Source organism: Thamnophis sirtalis, unplaced genomic scaffold (assembly GCF_051295495.1).
Source record: "Thamnophis sirtalis isolate CommonGarterSnake01/CBP01778 unplaced genomic scaffold, rThaSir2_p1.2 scaffold_7, whole genome shotgun sequence".
Lineage (NCBI taxonomy): Eukaryota > Metazoa > Chordata > Lepidosauria > Squamata > Natricidae > Thamnophis > Thamnophis sirtalis.
This window is the reverse complement of record NW_028261387.1, coordinates 92,934,657-92,958,393: the sequence shown is the minus strand read 5'-3', so window position 1 is coordinate 92,958,393 and position 23,737 is coordinate 92,934,657. Positions and strand designations below refer to the sequence as shown.

Genomic DNA, 23,737 nt, shown 5'->3' with positions numbered 1-23,737 from the left:
TCCACCTTATACACGCTGCCTCCTTCTTCCTGTCTCTGTTGCCTTCTGGGCCCTGCGCCCCCTTATTTGGGGGGGGCAGAGGCTGCTTGTATGCTTGGAATACGGCAGATTCCCGTCGGGGCCTTTGGCTTCTTAACTTTCCGGCTTATTCTTTGCTGGGAAATGCATTTTCCGCTAAATATCTTGCGAGGTGTTTCCTGAGGCCGAAGAGCGGGAAATTCCATGCAGCGGATGTCACAGCCATTGTTTCATCCCAGTGAGATTTCCCCTGTCCTGTTTTGCTCCAGGGCAAAGATAGTCCTCAACTTACAACCACGACGGAACCCGACGTTTCCGTTTGCTGAGCGAGACCGGTCGTGAAACGAGTTTGGCCGCTTTGCGTTACGATCTTCCTTGCAGAGTTGTTAATTGAATCGCTGCCATGGTGGAAGTTGGCAACACGGTCGTTAAGGGAACCTGACTTCCCCATTGGCTTTGCTCCGCGGAAGGTCGCAAAAGGGAGTCACGTGACTCCGGGACACAGCGGCCGTCATAAATACGAGCCCGTGGCCAGGTGTCTGAATTTTGATTACACGACTCAACGGCCATTAAGCGTGAAAAACGTTCATCGGTCACTTTTTTTTCTGGTGCTGTTGTAACTTGGAACAGTCACTAAATGAAGCTGTTGTAAGTCCAGGAGTACCTGTACCGTTGTAATTTCAAACAGCCGCTCAGTGAATGATTGTAAGTGGAGGACTCCCTTTATTTCTTCGTTTTTAAATAATAATTTTAATACTTGGTACCTTAGCACCATCTATATATAGACGAAAAGAGCAAAATACAGATTAAATTCAGGCAGTTGAAGGTAGATTTCAATACTCAGTGGCTAAGATGCTGAGCTTGTCGATCAGAAAGGTTGGCAGTTCGGCGGTTCGAATGCCTAGCGCCACGTAACAGAGTGAGCTCCCATTACTTGTCCCAGCTTCTGCCAACCTAGCAGTTCGAAAACACGTAAAAAATGCAAGTAGAAAAATAGGAACCACTTTTGGTTCTGTGAGCCTTTGGCATTGAGTCCTGCCAGCCACATGACCACGGAGGCGTCTTCGGACAGCGCTGGCTCTTCGGCTTTGAAACGGAGATGAGCACCGCCCCCTAGACTAGTATATATGTGCAAGGGGAACCTTGACCTTTACAGATATGTATATGTAAATGTATAAGCAACGCGGTGGCCCAGTGGCTAAGATGCTGAGCTTGTCAATCAGAAAGGTCAGCAGGTTGATGGTTCGAATCCCTAGCACTGCATAACGGAGTGAGTTCCTGTGACTTGTCCCAGCTTCTGCCAACCTAGCAGTTCGAAAGCAGGTAAAAAATGCAAGTAGAAAAATAGGAACCCCCTTTGGTGGGAAGGGAACAGCGTTCCGTGTGCCTTTGGCATTGAGTCATGCCGGCCACATGACCACGGAGACGTCTTCGGACAGCGCTGGCTCTTTGGCTTTGAAAGGAAGATGAGTACTGCCCCCTAGAGTCGGGAACGACTAGTACATCTGTGCGAGGGGAACCTTTCCCTTGACCTTAGCACCATCCATATAGTAACCCCAGATGAAGAGAGCAAAATAGAGATTAAATTCAGGCAGTTGAAGGGAATTTTCAGGGGGAGGGGAAAAAAAGTGGGAATTTTAATCTGCAGAGGACAAAGGGATGTGTAACTATGGGGAACACCCGTGTTTCTGTTGGTGAATTGCTGGTTTGCACAGAAGTGTCTATGCTTGAATGTGTCTTATTACACAGGTGTCAAACTCGTGGCTGTTTTACATCCATCATGTGACGTTTCATGACGTTTTTTCCCGCTGGGGTGGGCGTGGCCTGTGCATGACGCCCCCAGCCCGCAGCCTGCCAGTTTGACACCCCCTGCTCTATTATAATTTCCAACCAATGACATAGCCATGTTTGTGACGGCTTGGCCGGAGCATCTGAGCTGCAAACAGCTAGGTCTGGATGGACAGTAATCCTCGACTTACGACTGGTGGCTTAGCAACCATCCAAAGGTACAGCAGACTAACATTGGAGATAACTGGTGACCCAGGTTTGAAATTTCGATGGTTATCCCCATGTCCCCTGAGGTCAGGTGATCAAACTTTGGACCCGTCGTCCCAAAGGTGGGGTTTTTTTTCCCCCCAAGAGGCAACTGGACTTTCTGGTTTTTGTTTAAAGACGTTTCCCTTCTCATCCAAGAAGCTTCTTCAGCTCTGACTGGATGGTGGGGAAGGATTTTATACTCCTTGCAGACAGCTGGTCATTTGCATCCTCTTAGAGAGTCGTTGAGGCCACCTGGATCTCTGCAAGGAATATAGATCCTTCCATTCCCCACCCTCCAGTCAAAGCTGAAGAAGCTTCTAGGATGAGAAGGGAAACATCTTCAAACAATAACCAGAAATTCCAGTTGCCTCCTGGAAAAAGCATCTTTGGGACAACCATGACCTGGAGGGTGGAGAATCCCCATAGACACTTGAACACTTCCCCATAGACACTTGAAGAGACACTTGAAGAGCTGAGGTGGCGCAGTGGTTAGGGTGCAATAAATCTTGGGTGCAATAAATCTTAATAAATCTTGTATAAACCTCCCTTGGCAGCATGCTGTTCCTTTCATATCTCATAAAAGCTGGAAACCCAACATCTGCTCTTTCCATCAGCTTATCTTTGGTTATCACTAGTGCTTCTATCAAGATTTCTCTCCTTATCTCCGTCAATTTTTCTCTCTTTTCTTCTTCTATGCTTTGAGGTCTGGGGTAGAGTTCCAATCCATCCATCTCCCCTTTCCATATTCTGCTCTTGCCAATACCAACCTGTCAGTATCCACATTTTTCTTATCTCTTTGCTCATTTTTTTCTTCCTTCTTTTGAACACTGTCCTCCACTTTCTTCATTTGGTAAACATCCTCAGTTTCTCCATCGGATTTTTCTGTTTTGTATTCCATATTCTCCAATCTCTTTTCAATTCTCTCTGTCACAACTAATAGATTTTGAATTTCAAACATAATCATTTGCAATGTTAACAGTTTCTTTTTCCTGCTGAGCCATTCTTTCAATTTTGCCGACACTGCCACTATAGGGTTGAAGGCTATTTTAATAAACTTCAAACAGATTCATTTATTATCTTTCAAGTCAAAATGTTGTCTTCCCTCCAATAGCTAGTGATAGAACTCCCAAAAGGCACCTGTATAAACAATCTGTGCTCTTCCTGCTATCACTATCAGTAAACAAACTGAAAGAACCTTGAATCTCAAGTGATCAAAGAGAAAGAAGAAAAAACAATTTATTCAGCCTCCAGCCTCTAAGTGGCAGTGTAACTGCTGTTCCTCCTGTTGTTACAACCCTCTTTATAATCCTTCTTATTTTCTTCTTTATATTCCAAGCTTAAGAAATTTAAAAAAAAACACCCTTAAGTGGAGATCAAAAACAATCCAATCAATCAAATCAAGCATTATAAAAAAGGAGAATTTTAATCGATAGGTATAAGCAAAAGTGAAAAAAGAAGAAAGAATTAATCCATTCAGTTTAAAAAATAGGGAGCCCCAGCCAAAGTTCCATCCGTGGAATTAGAAACTGGATAACACACAAAGTTCAATGCAGATCAGTCTCGCCGCCTACAGTCTTCTTTCTTCAATCTTAACTTAATTTTTTTTCTTGGGTATTCTCTTCCTCTAATAATAAAATTTCCTCACCAATTCGACGTACTTTCTCTTTCTGCTTTCTTCCTGTCCCAACTTCAGCAGCTTCTGTAATTCCGTAAGGGTCTCCTGCTTGAGCAGGGGGTTGGACTAGGAGACCTCCAAGGTCCCTTCCAACTCTAATTCTGTATAGGGTCTCCTGCTTGAGCAGGGGGCTGGACTAGAAGACCTCCAAGGTCCCTTCCAACTCTAATTCTGTATAGGGTCTCCTGCTTGAGCAGGGGGCTGGACTAGAAGACCTCCAAGGTCCCTTCCAACTCTAATTCTGTATAGGGTCTCCTGCTTGAGAAGGGGGCTGGACTAGAAGACCTCCAAGGTCCCTTCCAGCTCTGTTATTCTGTAATTCTGTATAGGGTCTCCCGCTTGAGCAGGGGGTTGGACTAGAAGACATCCAAGGTCCCTTCCAACTCTGTAATTCTGTATAGGGTCTCCTGCTTGAGCAGGGGGCTGGATTAGAAGACCTTCAAGGTCCCTTTCAACTCTATTATTCTGTAATTCTGTAAGGGATTGCTGCTTGAGCTGGGGGTTGGACTAGAAGACCTCCAAGGTCCCTTCCAACCCTGTCATTCTGTTATTGGGTTATTCTGGTGATAACGCCATCTATCGGACAAGCCATCAATGCACACCTCCAGTTTGAGTTTCTCTAGCCGCAGGGTAATGAATGCTGGGAAATACGCCAGAGGTGTTCTGACCGAGGCTTCCCCAGGAGCACGAATCCTTGTCCTCGTCCTGATAAACCCCTTTTACTTAATTAACAGTGAATTTCTCTCCAGCAAGTAACATGATTGCACTTGTATACTGTTGCTCTTTAATTTTAGTGTAAAAATAGGACAAGCTGAATATATTGATAGATAGTAGAAATACACCGAAGGGAGGAGTAGAGGGAAAGAAGATAGAGGGGTAGAGAGGGAAGGAGAGAGGATTGGAGGGAGGAGGAGAAGGAAGGGAGGGAGTGTATTGGGGGAGAGGAGTGATAGAGGGGGAGGGGAAGTAGGGTAGAGGGGAATGTTGGAAGGAAGAACGAAAGTTGGAGGGGGGCGAAAGAAATGGTGTATGGTGGGTCGAAGTGGTATATTGGGTTTGTATTTTGGGGGGTATTGTTGACAAGAGGGAGGGCTGTGTTTATTGTTCAATGTTATATGTCCCGGTTATGCACAGTATATATGTGACTGTACGAAATGAAATGGAAATAAAACATTTACACAGAATTTCTCTCCAGCAAAGTCTTCACTCTCCCACAGTCTTTCAAGATAGTTCACAATTACCAAACTTTATCAGGCTTGGAGAGTGGCCAGGCTGATATCTTTCAGATGCCGCAATACTTGGCAAGAATGCAGGAATGAACTAATTGTTTCCTGCAAACTCCACTCCCCTTTCGCTCCTCTCTTATTCCCTCTGGGAGGGGCCATTCACCGTCTACCTGCGGCTTTACTCCCAAATTGACCCTTGTTCTTTAGCTGTTCCCTTCGTCTGGCAACTCTGCGCATGTGCACACTGGGAACAGGCTCCAGCTGTTCTTCTGCCTCACTGATGTCTGACTCTGAAGGCAGCTGATAACTGTCGGATGGCCTTGGCCCCCTCTCTGCCTCCAACACAGAGCCTTCCCCAGACTCCAGGACTGGCCCATCTTCCTCCCCAACCTCCTCACTGTCCGAATCTGCTGCCAGCTTTACTAGCCGCTGGCGGGCCACAACAAGGGGAAAGGAGACCAACTGGTTGCAGGAAGATATGTCCTTTGACTTAGAAATTGGGGGGGGGGAACTGAGTGGTGTTGGCCCAGCAGGTAAGAATCAACAACCAGATGATCGAAAACAGCTTGTGGGTGCTCCCGTTGCTGGAGGTTTTCAAGAAAAGATTGGACAACCGTTTGTCCGGGATGATATAAGGTTGGGCTAGACTAGAAGACCTCTGAGGTCCCTTCTAGCTCTATGATTCTATGGAATCACGACGAGGTCTTGAAAGCTGCCAACTGCCAGGGTTCCAAATAGCATCCGAAAGAAAGTTAGGCTGCCGGCCTAACACCAACTTTTAAGAGTGGTGGACTTCAACTCCCAGAATTCCTCAGCCAGCCTAACTAGGCTGGCTGAGGAATTCTGGGAGTTGAAGTCCACCACTCTTAAAAGTGGCCCAGTCTCCAGAGCTCTGTTCCAGATGTGAAGGGCGGGGGGAAAAAGGCCTATTCCCTCCTAACCGATGAGTAAAACTGTATGAACAAATGAAAGAGGTGTTCTCTAATCTGTTGTATTTATAGATATGTTTCGGCCAGCAATACTCTGGAGGACTGGAATGACAAATTAACCCAATCAGAAGCGTGAGTCTCTTAACCTTCTGCATAAAAACGCACGCACGCCTTCTGTGCAAGAACCACCTTTAACTTTTCCTTCCTTGCACTAATTACTTTTCTGCTTGGTCCCTTTGCTGGAAATGCTTCCCGGGGGCTGCGTAAATATAAGGCAAAAGGGTGAAGAAATTCTTGGAGTTTCGGGCTGTTTGGCTGATGCTTTTCCTGGGGAGATTGATAGTAAAGACGGTTCTTTTATCCTACTAGCATTGACTACTAGCACTGAGGGTGTTACCTAGCTGGGTCATGAAATGTCTGCAAGGAAACAACCAAGCTCAGAGATTGCAAGAACCCCACAGTCATCCTCTTCCTCCTCCTCTCCCACTCTCTTCTAGCACTGATGATGTTCCCTAGTTGGGTCATGAAAGGTTTGCAAGAAAACCAAGCTCAGAGAGCACCAAGGACCCCACAATCTTCCTCCTCCTCCTCCTCCTCCTCCTCCTCCTCCTCCTCCTCCTCCTCCTCCACCTCCTCCTCCTCCTCCTCCTCCTCCTCCTCCTCCTCCTCCTCCACCTCCTCCTCCTCCTCCTCCACCTCCTCCTCCTCCTCCTCCTCCACCTCCTCCTCCTCCTCCTCCTCCTCCTCCTCCACCTCCTCCTCCTCCTCCTCCTCCTCCTCCCTGTAAACCCCACTCTCTTCTAGCACTGATGATGTTCCCTAATTGGGTCATGAAAGGTTTGCAAGAAAACCAAGCTCAGAGAGCACCAAGGACCCCACAGTCCTCCTCCTCCTCCTCCTCCCCCCCCCCTCCTCCTCCTCCTCCTCCTCCTCCTCCTCCTCCTCCTCCCTGTAAGCCCCACTCTCTTCTAGCACTGATGATGTTCCCTAGTTGGGTCATGAAAGGTTTGCAAGAAAACCAAGCTCAGAGAGCACCAAGGACCCCACAATCTTCTTCTTCCTCCTCCTCCTCCTCCTCCTCCTCCTCCTCCTCCTCCTCCTCCTCCTCCTCCTCCTCCCTGTAAACCCCACTCTCTTCTAGCACTGATGATGTTCCCTAATTGGGTCATGAAAGGTTTGCAAGAAAACCAAGCTCAGAGAGCACCAAGGACCCCACAATCTTCCTCTTCCTCCGCTACCTGTAATTGGGCACTAGCTAATAAAATGAAAATCAATGGTGAAAAGAGTGAGGTTCTACATAAGAAAAACTAAATGTACAGGTGTAGAATAGGTGGTATCTTGCTCAATAGCAGTAACTGTGAGAGGGATCTTGGAGTCCTAGTGGACAACCATTGAAATAGGAGCCAGCCGTGTGCAGCAGCTGCCAAAAAAGCCAACACAGTTCTAGGGATATAATCAAGATCGCGTCAAGTGTTAATACCATTTTATAAGGCCTTGGTAAGGCCACACTTGGAATACGGCATTAAGTTTTGGTCGCCACGATGTAGAAAAGATGTTGAGACTCTAGAAAGAGTGCAGAGAAGAGCAACAAAGAGGATTAGGGGACTGGAGGCTAAAACATATAAAGAACAGTTGCAGGAACTGGGTAGGTCTAGTTTAATGAAAAGAAGGACTAGGGGTGACTTGATCCAATATTTAAGGAGCTGCCACGAAGAAGAGGGAGTCAAGCTATTCTCCAAAGCACCTGAGGGCAGGACAAGAAGCAATGGGTAGAAACTTGTTAAGGAGTTTGCAGCAGCTGGCAAAAAAGCCAACACAGTTCTAGGCTGCATCAACAGAGGGAGAGAATCAAGATCACGTGAAGGGTTAATACCACTTTATAAGGCCTCGGTAAGGCCACACTTGGAATCCGCATCCAGTTTTGGTCGCCACGATGTAGAAAAGATGTGGAGACTCTGGAAAGAGTGCAGAGAAGAGCTGGTTTAAAGTTGCCCAGGTTGGAGACCCCTTTCCCAGATAACTCCAGATGAATAATTTGGTTTCTCACACATTAATTCATCAAGGTAAGATTCCCTCTGCCCCCACTACCCTCATCAGCCTGCCCAATCAGCTTGAATATGTCCTCTCCCTTCAGTTCTGGTCTGAGTACAGGTAGACCTTGAGTTCCGACCACAATTGTGCCCAAAATTTCTTGCTGCTAAGTGAAACATTTGTTCAGCGAGTTTTAGCCCCAATTTATGACTTTTCTTGCCCCATTTGTTAAGCGAATCACTGCACGTGTTCATTGACTAATGGGTCGTTCAGTGAATCTGGCTTCCCCGTTGATTTTGCTGGTCAGAAGGTCGCAAAAGGGAATCACAAAGCGACTTGTCACCCTTGCTTCATCCTTACGGCCATTGCAACATCCTCATGCTTAGGTAATCAAAATTTGGGCGCTTGGCAACTGGCATGTATCCGTGTCCACTGCAACATGCCAGGATCACAACCTCCTTAGCCAGCCTCTGACCAGCAAAGTCAATAGGATAAGCCAGATTCATTTAATGACCACATGGTTCACTTAACAGCTGTGGCCAAAAAGCTCATGAGATTGAACATGACTCAGTTTGCAACTGTCTTGCTTAACAGCAGAAATTCTGGTCCCAGTTGTGGTCAGGACTACCTGTATTTAAGCTGGAGGGCTTTGCTCCAAAGGAGATGCTCCAGTTGTGATTCGGAAGAAATGGAATTGTTTTAGGTATAATTTGAAGAATCCATTGTTCTACTCGGCACCCACTGGCTTCCCCAGTGACAAAGTCACTGGGGAAGCCAGTGGGTGCCGAGTAGAACAATAGATTCTAGATGACTTTGATTGTCAATGGGGAAGCCAGATTCACTTAACAATTGTGTTAGTAACTTAACAACTGCGGTAATTCACTTAGCAACTCTGGCACAAAAGGTCATAAAATGGGGCAAAGTATTTCACTTAGCAACAAAAATTTTGGGCTCAATTCTGGTCGTAGGTCGAGGACTACCTTGTATTCTGTGAATCGGAATTGCATTTTGTCTCCGAGGTCATTTCTGCAAATCAGTGTTCCTCAACCTTTGCCTCTTGAAGCTGGATGGACCTCAACACCTTGAAGTCACCCGCCAGCTGGCAGGGAAATTCTGGGAGTTGGAGCCCACCCATCCTCAAGCGGGCAAAGTGGAGAAACCCTGCTATAAATGAATGGTGCACCAGAGTTGGTTTCGTGCTTTCAAGTCGGAGAAAAGAATTAATACAATAACAGCTTCTTGTGATGCCCCCTCAGGAAAAGGACGGCTTGTCATTTCTATTTGCAGACTGCTTTTCCAAGTGTCCCTTGGTGATTTATTTATAATCATTTAATTGCCAGAATTACAGTTTGCCTTTTTTCCAGATGCTTCCAAGTGTGTTGTGTTTGTGTTTAGATAGAGAGATAGAGATAAAGAGAGAGATAGAAGGAAAGATAGAGAGATGGCTAGATTAGGATAAAGAAAGAAAGAAAGATAAATGATAGGTAGATAGGTAGATAGATGATAGGTAGGTAGGTAGGTAGGTAGAGAGAGAGATATAGAGAGATAATAAATTGATATAAATAGATCATTGTTTCTCAACCTTGTCAACTTGAAGATGTCTGGACTTCAACTCCCAGAATTCCCCAGCCAGCATTCGCTGGCTGGGGAATTCTGGGAGTTGAAGTCCAGACATCTTCAAGTTGACAAGGTTGAGAAACACTGAAATAGATGATGGATGATAGATAATAGATAGATGATAGATAGATGATAGATAGATGATAGATAGATGATAGATAGATAATAGATAGATATAGAGATGGATGGATGGATGGATAGATGATAGATATAAATAGATGATAGATAGATAATAGATGATAGATACATAGATAGATAGATGATAGATAATAGATAGATATAGAGATGGATGGATGGATGGATAGATGATAGATAGATATAAATAGATGATAGATAGATAATAGATGATAGATAGATAATAGATGATAGATAGATAGATAGATAGATAGACAGACAGACAGACAGACAGACAGACAGACAGACAGATAGAGACTAGGGGGTGACAAGATAGCAGGATTCCAGTATTTGAGGGGCTGCCACAGAGAAGAGGGGGTCAGGCTATTTTCCAAAGCACCAGAAGGCAAGATGAGAAACAATGGATGGAAACCAACCAAGGAGAGACGCAACCTGGAATTAAGGAGAAACTTCCTAACAGTGAGGTTAATTAACCAGTGGAACAGCTTGCCTCCAGACGTCGTGGGTGCTCCGTCACTGGAGGCTTTTAAAAATAGACTGGATACCCACTTGTATGAAATGGTATAGGCCTGCTGCTTGAGCGGGGGGGGGGGGGGGGGTTGGACTAGAAGACCTCCCAAGTCCCTTCCAGCTCCATTAGGTATTGATTGAGATTGGAACCCAGGTTCTACCACCCCCCATTCCTTCAATTCAGGCACTTTAATTTTTGCTTCCTCGGCTGGATGTCCTGCCTCAGTCATAATTATGGGCTCTATTATGGTCGTAAGTTGAGGACTACCTATAGCAGTGTTTTTCAACCTTTTTTGTGCAAAGGCACACTTTTTTCATGAAAAAAATCACGAGGCACACCACCATTAGAAAAAAAAAACTATGAACAAATTCCTATGCACACTGCGTGTATCTTATCTTGCATATATCTTATTTTCCCCCACATTAGGTTGGCAGTATAGTTACCCCCACATTAGGTTGTAGTTCCCCAACATTAGGTTGTAATTCCCCCACATTAGGTGCAGTATAGTTCCCCCACAGACATACAGCCTTCAGCCATACAGTGTATTACTGAAGGCTGTATGCCTGTGTACTGCCCCACTTCGGTGCTTGGAACACCGAAGGAGACGCGCCGCTGGTAACACTTACCAAGTTGACAGCGCGCGTACTCCTCGCTGCTCCGGTCCTCCGCGATTGTTGCTATGGGCGCACGCATGGGACGTCAGTGACGTCCCTGCGTGCGCTACCTCCCGGCAGTCCCCGCGTTTTTAAAGTAAATGCGGGGCCGCAGGGACTTAATAGAGGCATCCCTGTGTCCCGAAAGCAACTTTCGGGACACAGATGTCCCGAGGCAAAAACACCCGGCGGGTGTTTTTCCCACGGCACATCTTACACTATGTCACGGCACACTAGTGTGCCACGGCACAGTGGTTGAAAAACACTGACCTATAGGGGCATTTCCAGATTGGCCAATTGCACTGCAATTGCAATTCGTGCAGGGGTGGGGCAGTTCAGGCAGTTCGGGAGGAACTGGGTGCTAACTTTACATCTGGTTCGCTGAACCGGTACTTTCAAGGAATGGCTGGCCCCGCCCACCCCTCTCCCCTTCCAGGAGCCTCCCCGCGGCCCGTTTTGGATGCCAGGTAAGTGCAGGGCCTGCGCGGAGGCTCCGGAAGGGGGAGGAAACTAGATCTCATGGAAGTTCGGAAGCCTGGAACGGAGCTTCCCGTTTTCGCCCTTCTGGAGGCTCAAGAAAAGCCTCCAGAGCCTGGGGGGGAGGGTGAACATGCCCCGCCCCCGCCATGCTGCAGGAGGCCGAGTAGGCCATGCCCACCATCGCCGCGCCCACCCAGCCACCAAACCCTTTGCTAAAATTTTTGAAGCCCACTCCTGAATTCTTGGTTATTTGGGAGAACCCCCATGTTGCAATTTCTGTCTTTCTCCACAAAATACCGAGCCAGGCTATGGAGATTCCACAGCATCCGGCTTTCGGTGCAGCTAAGCTTTGTGCTGACAAGGATTGCGGATGTGAGCGACTTCCTTCCATTTGTTTGCGAATCTTGTGATCAGAGGGGAAAAAGACTCAGGCCAAGATTACAGTCTCGGTAGCTTCCAGCTGTTGGAGAAATCTCAGAATGGGCAGTTTGAGGCCTTGAGAAGAAGAAGAGGCTGCTTCCGCTGTTGAAAATTGCAATTTTTGATGGTGTCTTGACAGGAAGCCTTTCCCTTCCTGAGTATGTAAATCCTTGCTCAACAGTAGTAACTGTGAGAGGGATCTTGGAGTCCTAGTGGACGACCATTTAAAAAGGACCCAGCCGTGTGCAGTAGCTGCCAAAAAAGCCAACACAGTTCTAGGCTACATAAACAGAGGGAGAGAATCAAGATCATGTGAAGTGTTAATACCACTTTATAAGGCCTTGGGAAGGCCACACTTGGAATATTTGCATTCAGTTTTGGTCACCACGATATAGAAAAGATGTGGAGACTCTGGAAAGAGTGCAGAGAAGAGCCACAAAGAGGATTAAGGGACTGGAGGCTAAAACATAGGAAGAACGGTTGCAGGAACTGGGTATGTCTAGTTTAATGAAAAGAAGGACCAGGGGAGACATGATAGCAGTCTTCCAATATCTCGGGTTGCTACAAAGAAGAGGGAGTCAAGCTATTCTCCAAGGCACCTGAGGGTAGAACAAGAAGCAATGGGTGGAAACTAATCAAGGAGAGAAGCAACTTAGAACTGAGGAGAAACTTCCTGACAGTGAGGACAATTAACCAGTGGAAGAACTTGCCTCCAGAAGTCGTAAATGCTCCAACACTGGAAGTTGTTAAGAAGAGACTGGACAACCATTTGACTGAAATTGTATTAGGGTCTCCTGCTTGAGCAGGGGGTTGGGCTAGAAAACCTGTAGGGTCCCTTCCAACTCTGTTATTCTCTTATTGTTAGTGATAAAAGTGCAAAAGACCAAGATATCCTTAAAGTGGTTTGGATTTTTGCAACTCGAATCATCATCATTTTTTAATGACCCCATAAATCCCTTGCAGGGAGTGGGTCTGGGCAACTGGAGCTAGTAGAGTGTTTTCTGGCCGGATGCCCCTCCTGTTGCCAGTGCAGAGTTTTGTTCAGCAGAAACATTCTCATTGTGCCCAGAGAGAGAGAGATATCTGCCTCTACCTAGGATCGAACTTACAGCATCTTCATTGTGAGGCAAAAGCTCCACTTCTAGGCCACCACACCATTCCATTTTTGCAACTCAGATATGGTAGTTACCGTATTTTTCAGAGTATAAGACGCACCCTTTTCCCTCAAAAAAGAGGCTGAAAATCTGGGTGCGTCTTATACACTGAATACAGCATTTTTGGCCTCCTGAAACCCTGCCCCTTTGCAAAAAAACCCACCCCTTTTCAAAAAAATAGCCTTTAGGAGGTTTCCAGAGTGGTCCTGGGGTCTGGGGAGGGCAAAAACGAGTGAAAAACAGGGCATTTTTTTGCCCCCCAACCCCCAGGAGCAGTCTATAAGCCTCCTAAAGGCTATGCCCTTTTTTTGGACAAAAAACAGCCTGTTTTCATGAAAAAGGGCCGTTTTTGGGAGGTCTGCAGAGTGCAAAACCTTTTTTAAAAAATTTGCCTCTTCAAAATCTTGGTTCGTCTTATACTCCGGTGCGTCTTATACTCCGAAAAATACGGTAATTTGAAAAGTGCATGGATGATAAGCTGAGCTGATGATAGGCAGATACCAATAATGTTAATATGTGCTTTCCTCCTTTTTGATCTCCTTAAACAAAGCCAAAAAACAAGGAACAATTTGACAATAACAGCAGAATAAAGAGTGTTAATTTCACCCATTATCGGGAAGCAGGCAGAGAGGCTTCGTACCCTCGCTGAAGTACAGGTAATCCTTAACTTACGACCATTCAATTGACGTTAACGCCGCTGGAAAAAGTGACTTGCAACCGTTCCTCGTACTTACGACCCTCACGGCATTCTCCCCACTGTCATGTGTTCAAAATTCAGGCGGTAACATTTTCAACGGCTGCAGCCTTCCCGGGTTGCACGAACATTGTTTGCGACCTCCTCAGCTGGCTTTTAACAGGTCAGGGGGAGGGAAGCCTGATCCGCTTAATGACGCATAGTTCACTTAACAACTGCAGCGATTTGCTTAACAGCCATGTTTTTTTTTTTTAAAAAAAGTCACCAAATTGGGCACGACTCGATTTTAACAGCCTCCCTGCTTAGCCCAGGAAATTCTGATCCCTTGGTCGTAAGGTGAGGACTGCCTGTATCTTGAGCGTCTCTCAAAGTCCTGCCATAATGAAGCGTGTCTTCGGAAGGGACACATCCTTGCTTAAATCCTGTTTGCGATAGTTGCAAAGCTTTGCAAAGCTTTGCAAAGCCTCCAATGTGTATGTACACTGAATGCATACAAACCTCTCCCTTTCCCTAACTCCTGTTGTTTTAATCTCCAGCTGAGTCTTCCTTTGCTCCTTGGAGACCGTTCTCAATTAATGACGGCCTCCCTTCACCGTTCTTGTTTTTCTCTAGCTATAAGAAGACCCAGGAAACGCTGTATCAGGCCAGCCAGAAGACCTCAGCTGCTCTTTCCAACGTGGGCTCTGCGATCAGCCGGAAGCTTGGAGACATGAGGTAAGGGGTTGAGTTATTTTTCCTTTTTTAAAATAATCTAATTCTTCCAAAGGATTTTTGACAGGTGCCAAAGATCCGGTCCAGGCATGAAAGTCCAGCTAAAACGGATTTATTGCTCAAATGCCCATGGGCGGACTAGCACTTACTCGGGAGTTAAATAGGGGCCAATGGGATGCGGTGGGTCGGTGGCGAAGACGCTGAGCTTGTCGATCAGAAAGGTCGGCACTTCAGCGGTTCGAATCCCCTAGCGCCGCGCGACAGAGTGAACTCCCGTTCCTTGTCCCAGTTTCTGCCAACCTAGCGGTCCGAAAGCACGTAAAAATGGAGGTAGGAAAAATAGGAGCCACCTTTGGTGGGAAGGGAACAGCGTTCCGTGCGCCTTCAGCGTTGAGTCCTGCCGGCCACATGACCATGGAGACGTCTTCGGACAGGGCTGGCTCTTTGGCTTTGAAACGGAGATGAGCACCGCCCCCTAGAGTCAGGAACAACTAGGGGAACCTTTACCTTTTAGGTAGGCTTACAATGAAATTGTGCTTAACATCGTCATGACCAATGCAAAATCACTGTTGTTCTTGGCATTGATCTTGGAACAGCAGTTAAAGTAACTCAGTGGCATCCTATTTTGGGCCTAAAATCCTGATTCTTACCTAATCTAATCAACATCCTGATTTCCCTTTTTCTAAAAACACCTTTTAATCCGTCTGATGTTCTAACTGAGGGGCTGTGGATAAATTAACATGTTATCGTTGTTGATGTGTTCAGAACTTCCCTTGGTCATATCGTTACACCGTACCCGTTGGCAATACTTCATATTTCGGGGTTTATATAACATAATTCTGATGACGTAGATCAGTGGTTCCTAAACTTGGCAACTTTAAGACTGGTGGACTTCAACTCCCAGAATTCTCCAGCCAGCAGAGCTGGCTGGAGAATTCTGGGAATTGAAGTCCACAAGTCTTAAAGTTGCCAAGTTTGGGAACCACTGACGTAGATTAAAACGATGCTTTGATGGACCTGCAGGCTTCACCTCCCCGCTGAAACTGCTGTTCTTAAATGTTGAAGGCACTCCAGAAGTTCTGGGCAAATTACTTCTTAAAAGATACTGGACAGTTAGGCTGCAGAAATACAATTTACATAAATTACTTTTGGCTTAAAAAGCTGCAGAGTTGAGGATTCCTTTGAGCCAAGTGGAGAGAAGGAAGGTGGCCAAATTCTAGCATTGGGATTTCCCACATATATATGAAATTTCAATAGTCCCCCCCCCCCCCCACACACACACCTTTTCCACATTGGGGTTTTTCTTACTAATGAGAATCCGTTTGATTTTGTGGTTAAGGCCCTGGGAGAGAAGCCGGAAGATGATGAATGCTAGTCCCGCCTTAGGCATTGAATCCGACTGGGTGACTTTGGGCCAATCACCAGGAGACTCTGAGTTCTAGTCCCACCTTAGGCATTGAATCCGACTGGGTGACTTTGGGCCAATCATCAGGAGACTCTTGAGTTCTAGTCCCACCTTAGGCATTGAATCCGACTGGGTGACTTTGGGCCAATCACCAGGAGACTCTGAGTTCTAGTCTCGCCTTAGGCATTGAATCCGACTGGGTGACTGGGCCAATCACCAGGAGACTCTGAGTTCTAGTCCCGCCTTAGGCATTGAATCCGACTGGGTGACTTTGGGCCAATCATCAGGAGACTCTTGAGTTCTAGTCCCACCTTAAACATTGAATCCGACTGGGTGACTTTGGGCCAATCATCAGGAGACTCTTGAGTTCTAGTCCCACCTTAGGCATTGAATCTGACTGGGTGACTTTGGGCCAATCATCAGGAGACTCTTGAGTTCTAGTCCCACCTTAGACATTGAATCCGACTGGGTGACTTTGGGCCAATCATCAGGAGACTCTTGAGTTCTAGTCCCACCTTAGGCATTGAATCCGACTGGGTGACTTTGGGCCAATCACCAGGAGACTCTTGAGTTCTAGTCCCACCTTAGGCATTGAATCCGATTGGGTGACTTTGGGCCAATCACCAAGAGACTCTGAGTTCTAGTCCCACCTTAAACATTGAATCCGACTGGGTGACTTTGGGCCAATCACCAGGAGACTATGAGTTCTAGTCCCACCTTAGGCATTGAATCCGACTGGGTGACTTTGGGCCAATCACCAAGAGACTCTGAGTTCTAGTCCCACCTTAGGCATTGAATCGGACTGGGTGACTTTGGGCCAATCATCAGGAGACTCTTGAGTTCTAGTCCCACCTTAGACATTGAATCCGACTGGGTGACTTTGGGCCAATCACCAGGAGACTCTTGAGTTCTAGTCCCACCTTAGACATTGAATCCGACTGGGTGACTTTGGGCCAATCATCAGGAGACTCTTGAGTTCTAGTCCCACCTTAGGCATTGAATCCAACTGGGTGACTTTGGGCCAATCATCAGGAGACTCTTGAGTTCTAGTCCCACCTTAGACATTGAATCCGACTGGGTGACTTTGGGCCAATCACCAAGAGACTCTTGAGTTCTAGTCCCACCTTAAACATTGAATCCGACTGGGTGACTTTGGGCCAATCACCAAGAGACTCTGAGTTCTAGTCCCACCTTAGACATTGAATCCGACTGGGTGACTTTGGGCCAATCATCAGGAGACTCTTGAGTTCTAGTCCCACCTTAGACATTGAATCCGACTGGGTGACTTTGGGCCAATCACCAGGAGACTCTGAGTTCTAGTCCCACCTTAGGCATTGAATCCAACTGGGTGACTTTGGGCCAATCATCAGGAGACTCTTGAGTTCTAGTCCCACCTTAAACATTGAATCCGACTGGGTGACTTTGGGCCAATCATCAGGAGACTCTTGAGTTCTAGTCCCACCTTAGGCATTGAATCTGACTGGGTGACTTTGGGCCAATCATCAGGAGACTCTTGAGTTCTAGTCCCACCTTAGACATTGAATCCGACTGGGTGACTTTGGGCCAATCATCAGGAGACTCTTGAGTTCTAGTCCCACCTTAGGCATTGAATCCGACTGGGTGACTTTGGGCCAATCACCAAGAGACTCTGAGTTCTAGTCCCACCTTAGGCATTGAATCGGACTGGGTGACTTTGGGCCAATCACCAAGAGACTCTTGAGTTCTAGTCCCACCTTAAACATTGAATCCGACTGGGTGACTTTGGGCCAATCACCAAGAGACTCTGAGTTCTAGTCCCACCTTAGACATTGAATCCGACTGGGTGACTTTGGGCCAATCATCAGGAGACTCTTGAGTTCTAGTCCCACCTTAGACATTGAATCCGACTGGGTGACTTTGGGCCAATCACCAGGAGACTCTGAGTTCTAGTCCCACCTTAGGCATTGAATCCGACTGGGTGACTTTGGGCCAATCATCAGGAGACTCTTGAGTTCTAGTCCCACCTTAAACATTGAATCCGACTGGGTGACTTTGGGCCAATCATCAGGAGACTCTTGAGTTCTAGTCCCACCTTAGGCATTGAATCTGACTGGGTGACTTTGGGCCAATCATCAGGAGACTCTTGAGTTCTAGTCCCACCTTAGACATTGAATCCGACTGGGTGACTTTGGGCCAATCATCAGGAGACTCTTGAGTTCTAGTCCCACCTTAGGCATTGAATCCGACTGGGTGACTTTGGGCCAATCACCAGGAGACTCTTGAGTTCTAGTCCCACCTTAGGCATTGAATCCGATTGGGTGACTTTGGGCCAATCACCAAGAGACTCTGAGTTCTAGTCCCACCTTAAACATTGAATCCGACTGGGTGACTTTGGGCCAATCACCAGGAGACTATGAGTTCTAGTCCCACCTTAGGCATTGAATCCGACTGGGTGACTTTGGGCCAATCACCAAGAGACTCTGAGTTCTAGTCCCACCTTAGGCATTGAATCGGACTGGGTGACTTTGGGCCAATCATCAGGAGACTCTTGAGTTCTAGTCCCACCTTAGACATTGAATCCGACTGGGTGACTTTGGGCCAATCACCAGGAGACTCTTGAGTTCTAGTCCCACCTTAGACATTGAATCCGACTGGGTGACTTTGGGCCAATCATCAGGAGACTCTTGAGTTCTAGTCCCACCTTAGGCATTGAATCCAACTGGGTGACTTTGGGCCAATCATCAGGAGACTCTTGAGTTCTAGTCCCACCTTAGACATTGAATCCGACTGGGTGACTTTGGGCCAATCACCAAGAGACTCTTGAGTTCTAGTCCCACCTTAAACATTGAATCCGACTGGGTGACTTTGGGCCAATCACCAAGAGACTCTGAGTTCTAGTCCCACCTTAGGCCTAAAAGCCAGCTGGGTGACTTTGGAAGGAGGAAGGAGCATTGTGTCCGTTCACCACTTTGAGTGGTTTCTAAAAAAAACAATAATGATCGGCTGTAACTAGATAAATGAAATGAACGAGTGGATAGAGCAGCCGCCTTGTGTGTTTTGTTGTGACAAAATTGTGAACCAGCAAAGAAGAAGAACGCTTCACTCATCAAAACCCTGGTTTTTCAGGAACTCTCCTCTCCCCATCTGGCTGGGATTATCTGGGTGGTAAGCGCATGGAATGGACTCTGATCACATAAGTGTCAAATGCAAATACCATTTTGTGGTCTTCTACAATTTGTGTGTCGATATATGGCGCCTTCCTCCCTCCCTGTTCTGACCCAGGCTTCCTTTGAAACCAAGAAGCAAAAGATTGGCCCGGACAAAACCTCTTTTATTTACACAACTGTGAATTCCTTTCATTCCCAGTCCGCAAGGCTTTAGCAAACAGTCTTTCAGAGGAATGTTTATCCACACGCACCTTATCTCGTTTGGCGAGCTGCCTAGTTTCCAAACGCAGGGCAAGGCAAAACATTGCACAGAGTCTCTTATAGGCACAAACCGTGACCCGTCAAAACCGCGCTCGACTAAGCCGCGCCCGATTAAACCGCGTCGGTGACGTCATCAACAGGGCGACAACAGCCAGCGTGGAGAAAGAAGGGCGCTTTAAATAGCGCTTTGAAAGCAAGCCGATTCAACTTAAGGTAAGGGTTAGGTTTAGGGTTAGCTTTAGGGTTAGCTTTAGGGTTAGGTTAAGGGTTAGGGTTAGGGTTAGGGTTAGGGTTAGAGTTAGGCTAAGGGTTAGGGTTAGGTTTAGTGTTAGGTTAAGGGTTAGTGTTAGGTTAAGGGTTAGGATTAGGTGTAGGGTTAGATTAAGGGTTAGGGTTAGGTTAAGGGTTAGGGTTAGGTTTAGGGTTAGGTTAAGGGTTAGGGTTAGGTTTAGGGTTAGGTTAAGGCTTAGGTTTAGGGTTAGGTTAAGGGTTAGGTTTAGGGTTAGGTTAAGGGTTAGGTTTAGGGTTAGGTTAAGGGTTAGGTTTAGAGTTAGGTTTAGGGTTAGGTTAAGGGTTAGGTTTAGAGTTAGGTTTAGGGTTAGGTTAAGGGTTAGGGTTAGGATTAGGTTTAGGGGGTTTAGGTTTAGGGTTTACAGCATGCTTCTGTCTCCGTGCTGTTGTCGCCCTGTTGATGACGTCAGCGACGCGGTTTAGTCGGGCGCGGTTTAGTCGAGCGCGGTTTTGTGGTGGAACTGGCACAAACAGAACTTTCCACTCTTGAAACGACCGAAGGAACAAATTGTTTCCTGCCAACACCCCCCTCCCCCGTTCACTTCTCTTTTATGGCACTGTTGGTAGGGATGGGGTTTTCTCCTTAGTGTTTGCTGATTAGGTTATTGTTCCCTGATTGATTGTTTGTCTGGGGTCAATCCCTGTTTATCTGGTTGGTGGAGAGGATGTGTAAAACTAATAGCAAACCCCCACACTTACTAGTGTTTGATGATGTTACATCGTTGGGTCATGAAATGTCTGTTAAAAACCCACCAACTCGGCACCAACGACCCCACAGTCCTCCTCCTCCTCCTCTTCACAAACCCCACTCCCTTCTAGCACTGATAATGTTTCCTAGTTGGGTAATAAAATGTCTGCAAGAAAACCACCAAGCTCAGAGAGCATCAAGGACCCCACAATGTTGAGTCTTCCCGATTGATAATACTTACCCGGTCATGATTAACAATCAGAATTAAAACTAGGAGAACAAAAATACCACACAATTTTATCAAAAGAAACATTTTCTCTTCCTCTCAATCTTAGCAGCTTTACGAAATGCCGAGTTCAATCCCCAGCGTTTCCCAGCTAGCCACGTGTGGCCTTCAATGTCCAGAATGCCCCAGGCAACATGCCAGCTGGGGGCTGCTGGGGGCTGAAGTCTGCACATTGTCAGGGTTCCAAATAGCATCCAAAATTAAATCAGAGTCCAAGGCAAAGTATTGCTCAAAGTTCCAATTTATGAAGAGAGCCATGTTGGCACATCTGGGAAAACCCGAATCTGAAAGCTTCCCGGTTTTCCCCACCCAGTTGATAGTTCAAGATCTTGCCCCTCTCTCCCCCCGCCCCGCCCACAAGTCCATCATCGCCTGCCATGCTGGCAGCTTCCACCCATCCAGTTCCGGTCAGGTGCAGAGACAAAGGATGACCTTGGCTTTCTAGAAAGAATGTTGTTATGGCTACATCTCATCTCACTCGGTACAATCCCCGCTCCCGTTTTCCCACCATAGAAAATGCATAGCGGAATAATAGAAAGTGCGGCAGGCCGAAGATCCAAAAGGAAAGATGGCCGCAGGCCTGGCACACATCTTTTTACCTTACCATGGTTGAGAAAGATTCCTACCTGGTTGCTATCGGTTCTCTTTTTTAACCATGGGGGGGCGGGATTTTGGCTTCTCTGGCAGCCCCCAGCTCCTCCCACCAAAACATCTCCAGTTATTTTGCGGTGCGGAGAGACTCCAAAGGATTAATCCGCCCCCATTTTCGAGTTTATCTTATGTGATCAGAGGCTAAGTATTGTGGTGAATTCCTTTTTTTTCCTTGTCTTTGAAAGGGCAGAAGTCATTTCTGCTCAGCTTGTCTCTGCTGTGTGGTCTTTTGGAGGTTTTATGGTCTTTTCTCCCACCAAACTCTGTGTGTGCAGTTCCTTGGCTTTCCTGGTGTGCCTGCATGCGTTTACCTTAAAATGGGTAAACAGTTCTGGAGGTGATTCCGAATTGGGGAGACCAGGGAAATCCTGGCAAATCTGAACTGTGACCCGTCAAAACCGCGGAGGACAAAATCGCGCTCGACGAAAGCGCGCATGTGACATCATCACAGCGCGACGAAAAAAATTAAAAATTCAAATAAAATTAAAATTAAAGCAAGCCGATTCACATAAAGGTAAGGGTTAGGTTTAGGGTTAGGATTAGGGTTAGGTTAAGGGTTAGGGTTAGAGCGTTAGTGTTACGTTTAGCGTTAGGTTAAGGGTTAGCGTTAGGTTTAGCGTTACGTTAACGGTTAGGTTTAGGGTTAGATTTAGGGTTAGGTTAAGGGTTAGGTTTAGGGTTAGGTTTAGGGTTAGGTTAAGGGTTAGGTTTAGGGTTAGGTTTAGGGTTAGGTTTGGGGGGGTTAGGGTAAGGTTTTCGCTTTATTTTTACATTTTTCGATCACAGCGCGATGTTTTCGTCGTGCTGTGATGATGTCAAATGCGCGCTTTCGTCGAGCGCGATTTTGTCCTCTGCGATTTTGTGGTGGAACCATCTGAACTGCTTTGGTATGTAAGTCACCTGGTAGCTCCGCATAGTTTCTATACAAGAGTATAAATAAGGGTATATGGAAGGATATATATTTCTGTAGAAGAGGGACATGGTGGCTCAGTGGCTAAGATGCTGAGCGTGTCGATCAGAAAGGTCGGCAGTTCGAATCCCTAGCGCCACGTAATGGAGTGAGTGCCCGTGACTTGTCCCAGCTTCTGCCAACCTAGCAGTTCGAAAGCACGTAAAAAATGCAAATAGAAAAATAGGAACCACCTTTGGTGGGAAGGGAACAGCATTCCGTGTGCCTTTGGCGTTGAGTCATGCCGGCCACATGACCACGGAGACGTCTTCGGACAGCGCTGGCTCTTCGGCTTTGAAACGGAGATGAGCACCAACGCCCCCTAGAGTCAGGAACGACTAGCATATGTGTGCGAGGGGATCCTTTACCATCACCTATAGTTATTCTAGTTTGATCCAATCCAGATGTGTTTGGATTATTCCTGTCTCCCCCCACCCTCAGCTCGGCCAGTGTCTCTCCTGGCTGGGCATAATGGGAGAAACCAGCGGGTCTACATTCAAAGTGTAGCTAAATTGAGTTGGGGTCGATCCAATGGGAGCTAGTGGTAGAATGAACTTCCTTTGGATTCAGGCAAGCAAGAATCACTTTGGTCTTAGTGGTTAAGGCAGCCGGCTACAAACCAGAAGACTGAGAGTTCTAATCCTCCTTCAGCATGAAAAGCAAATGGGTGAGTTTGGGCCAATCACCAAGCGACTATGAATTCTGGTCCCACCTTCAATGCGAAAGTCAGCCGGGTGACCCAGGGGGACGGTGAGTTCTAGTCCTGCCTTGGTCACAAGTCGACTTGGTGACTTTGGGTCAATCAACAGGGGATTGTGAGTTCTAGTCCCGCCTCAGGCATGAAAGCCGGCTGGATGACTGGACCAACCATTCTCACCTCTCCAGGTATTGGTTCTCGTAGGGAGGAAGGAGTACTAAATACTAAAGAGCCAAGGTGGCGCAGTTAAATGCAGCACTGCAGGCTACTGCTAGATCAGCAGTTCAGCGGTTCAAATCTCACCGGCTCAGGGTTGACTCAGCCTTCCATCCTTCCGAGGTGGGTAAAATGAGGACCCAGATTGTTGGGGGCAATATGCTGACTCTCTGTAAACCGCTTAGAGAGAGCTGAAAGCCCTATGAAGCGGTATATAAGTCTACTGCTATTGCTATTGCTATTGCTAAATATGTTTACTGCCTTGAACTGTTTAATAATAATAATAATAATAATAATAACAACAACAACAGCTGCTGCTGCTGTAAAAAAATCACGTAGACTGATTATAGGTTGCGGCACAATTCAGTAGCACAAATGATCCACTGGAATTTGTGCAAAAATTATAATCTTAAAACAGCAACAAACTGGTGGGAGCATAAGCCTGAAAAAGTCACCGAAAATCAGATGGTCAAGATCTTGTGGGATTTCCGTATACAAACGGACAAAATACTGGCGCATAATACACCAGACATCACACTGGTTGAGAAAAATAAGGTTACAATCATAGACATTGCAATATCAGGTGATAGCAGGGTCGACGAGAAGGAATATGACAAAATCACGAAATATCAGGACTTAAAAATTGAAATTCAATGATTATGGCACAGATCTGCAGTGGTGATTCCAATGGTAATTGGCACACTAGGTGCTATTCCAAAAGCACTGGAATTACATTTAAAACATTTAAAAATTGACAAAATCACCATCAGTCAAATGCAAAAAGCCGCACTGCTTGGATCCGCACGCATATTACGAAAATACGTTACGACGTCCTAGGCCCCTGAGTGGGACCCGA

The 23,737-nt window shown here is 46.6% G+C and overlaps 1 protein-coding gene across 4 annotated transcripts in view; it reads left to right on the top strand.

Annotated features, from left to right (window-relative positions):
* Nucleotides 1–23,737, top strand: part of TPD52L2 (TPD52 like 2) — a 45,397-nt gene that overhangs the window by 14,961 nt on the left and 6,699 nt on the right. For 3 of the 4 annotated variants that reach the window (XM_087720616.1, XM_087720615.1, XM_087720618.1), the window contains exons 4-5: nucleotides 5,958–6,017; nucleotides 14,193–14,294. In XM_087720616.1, coding sequence (XP_087576742.1) covers nucleotides 5,958–6,017; nucleotides 14,193–14,294 — 162 coding nt within the window. The remainder of the gene's footprint in view (nucleotides 1–5,957; nucleotides 6,018–14,192; nucleotides 14,295–23,737) is intronic. The other variant, XM_087720617.1, reaches the window with a different exon arrangement.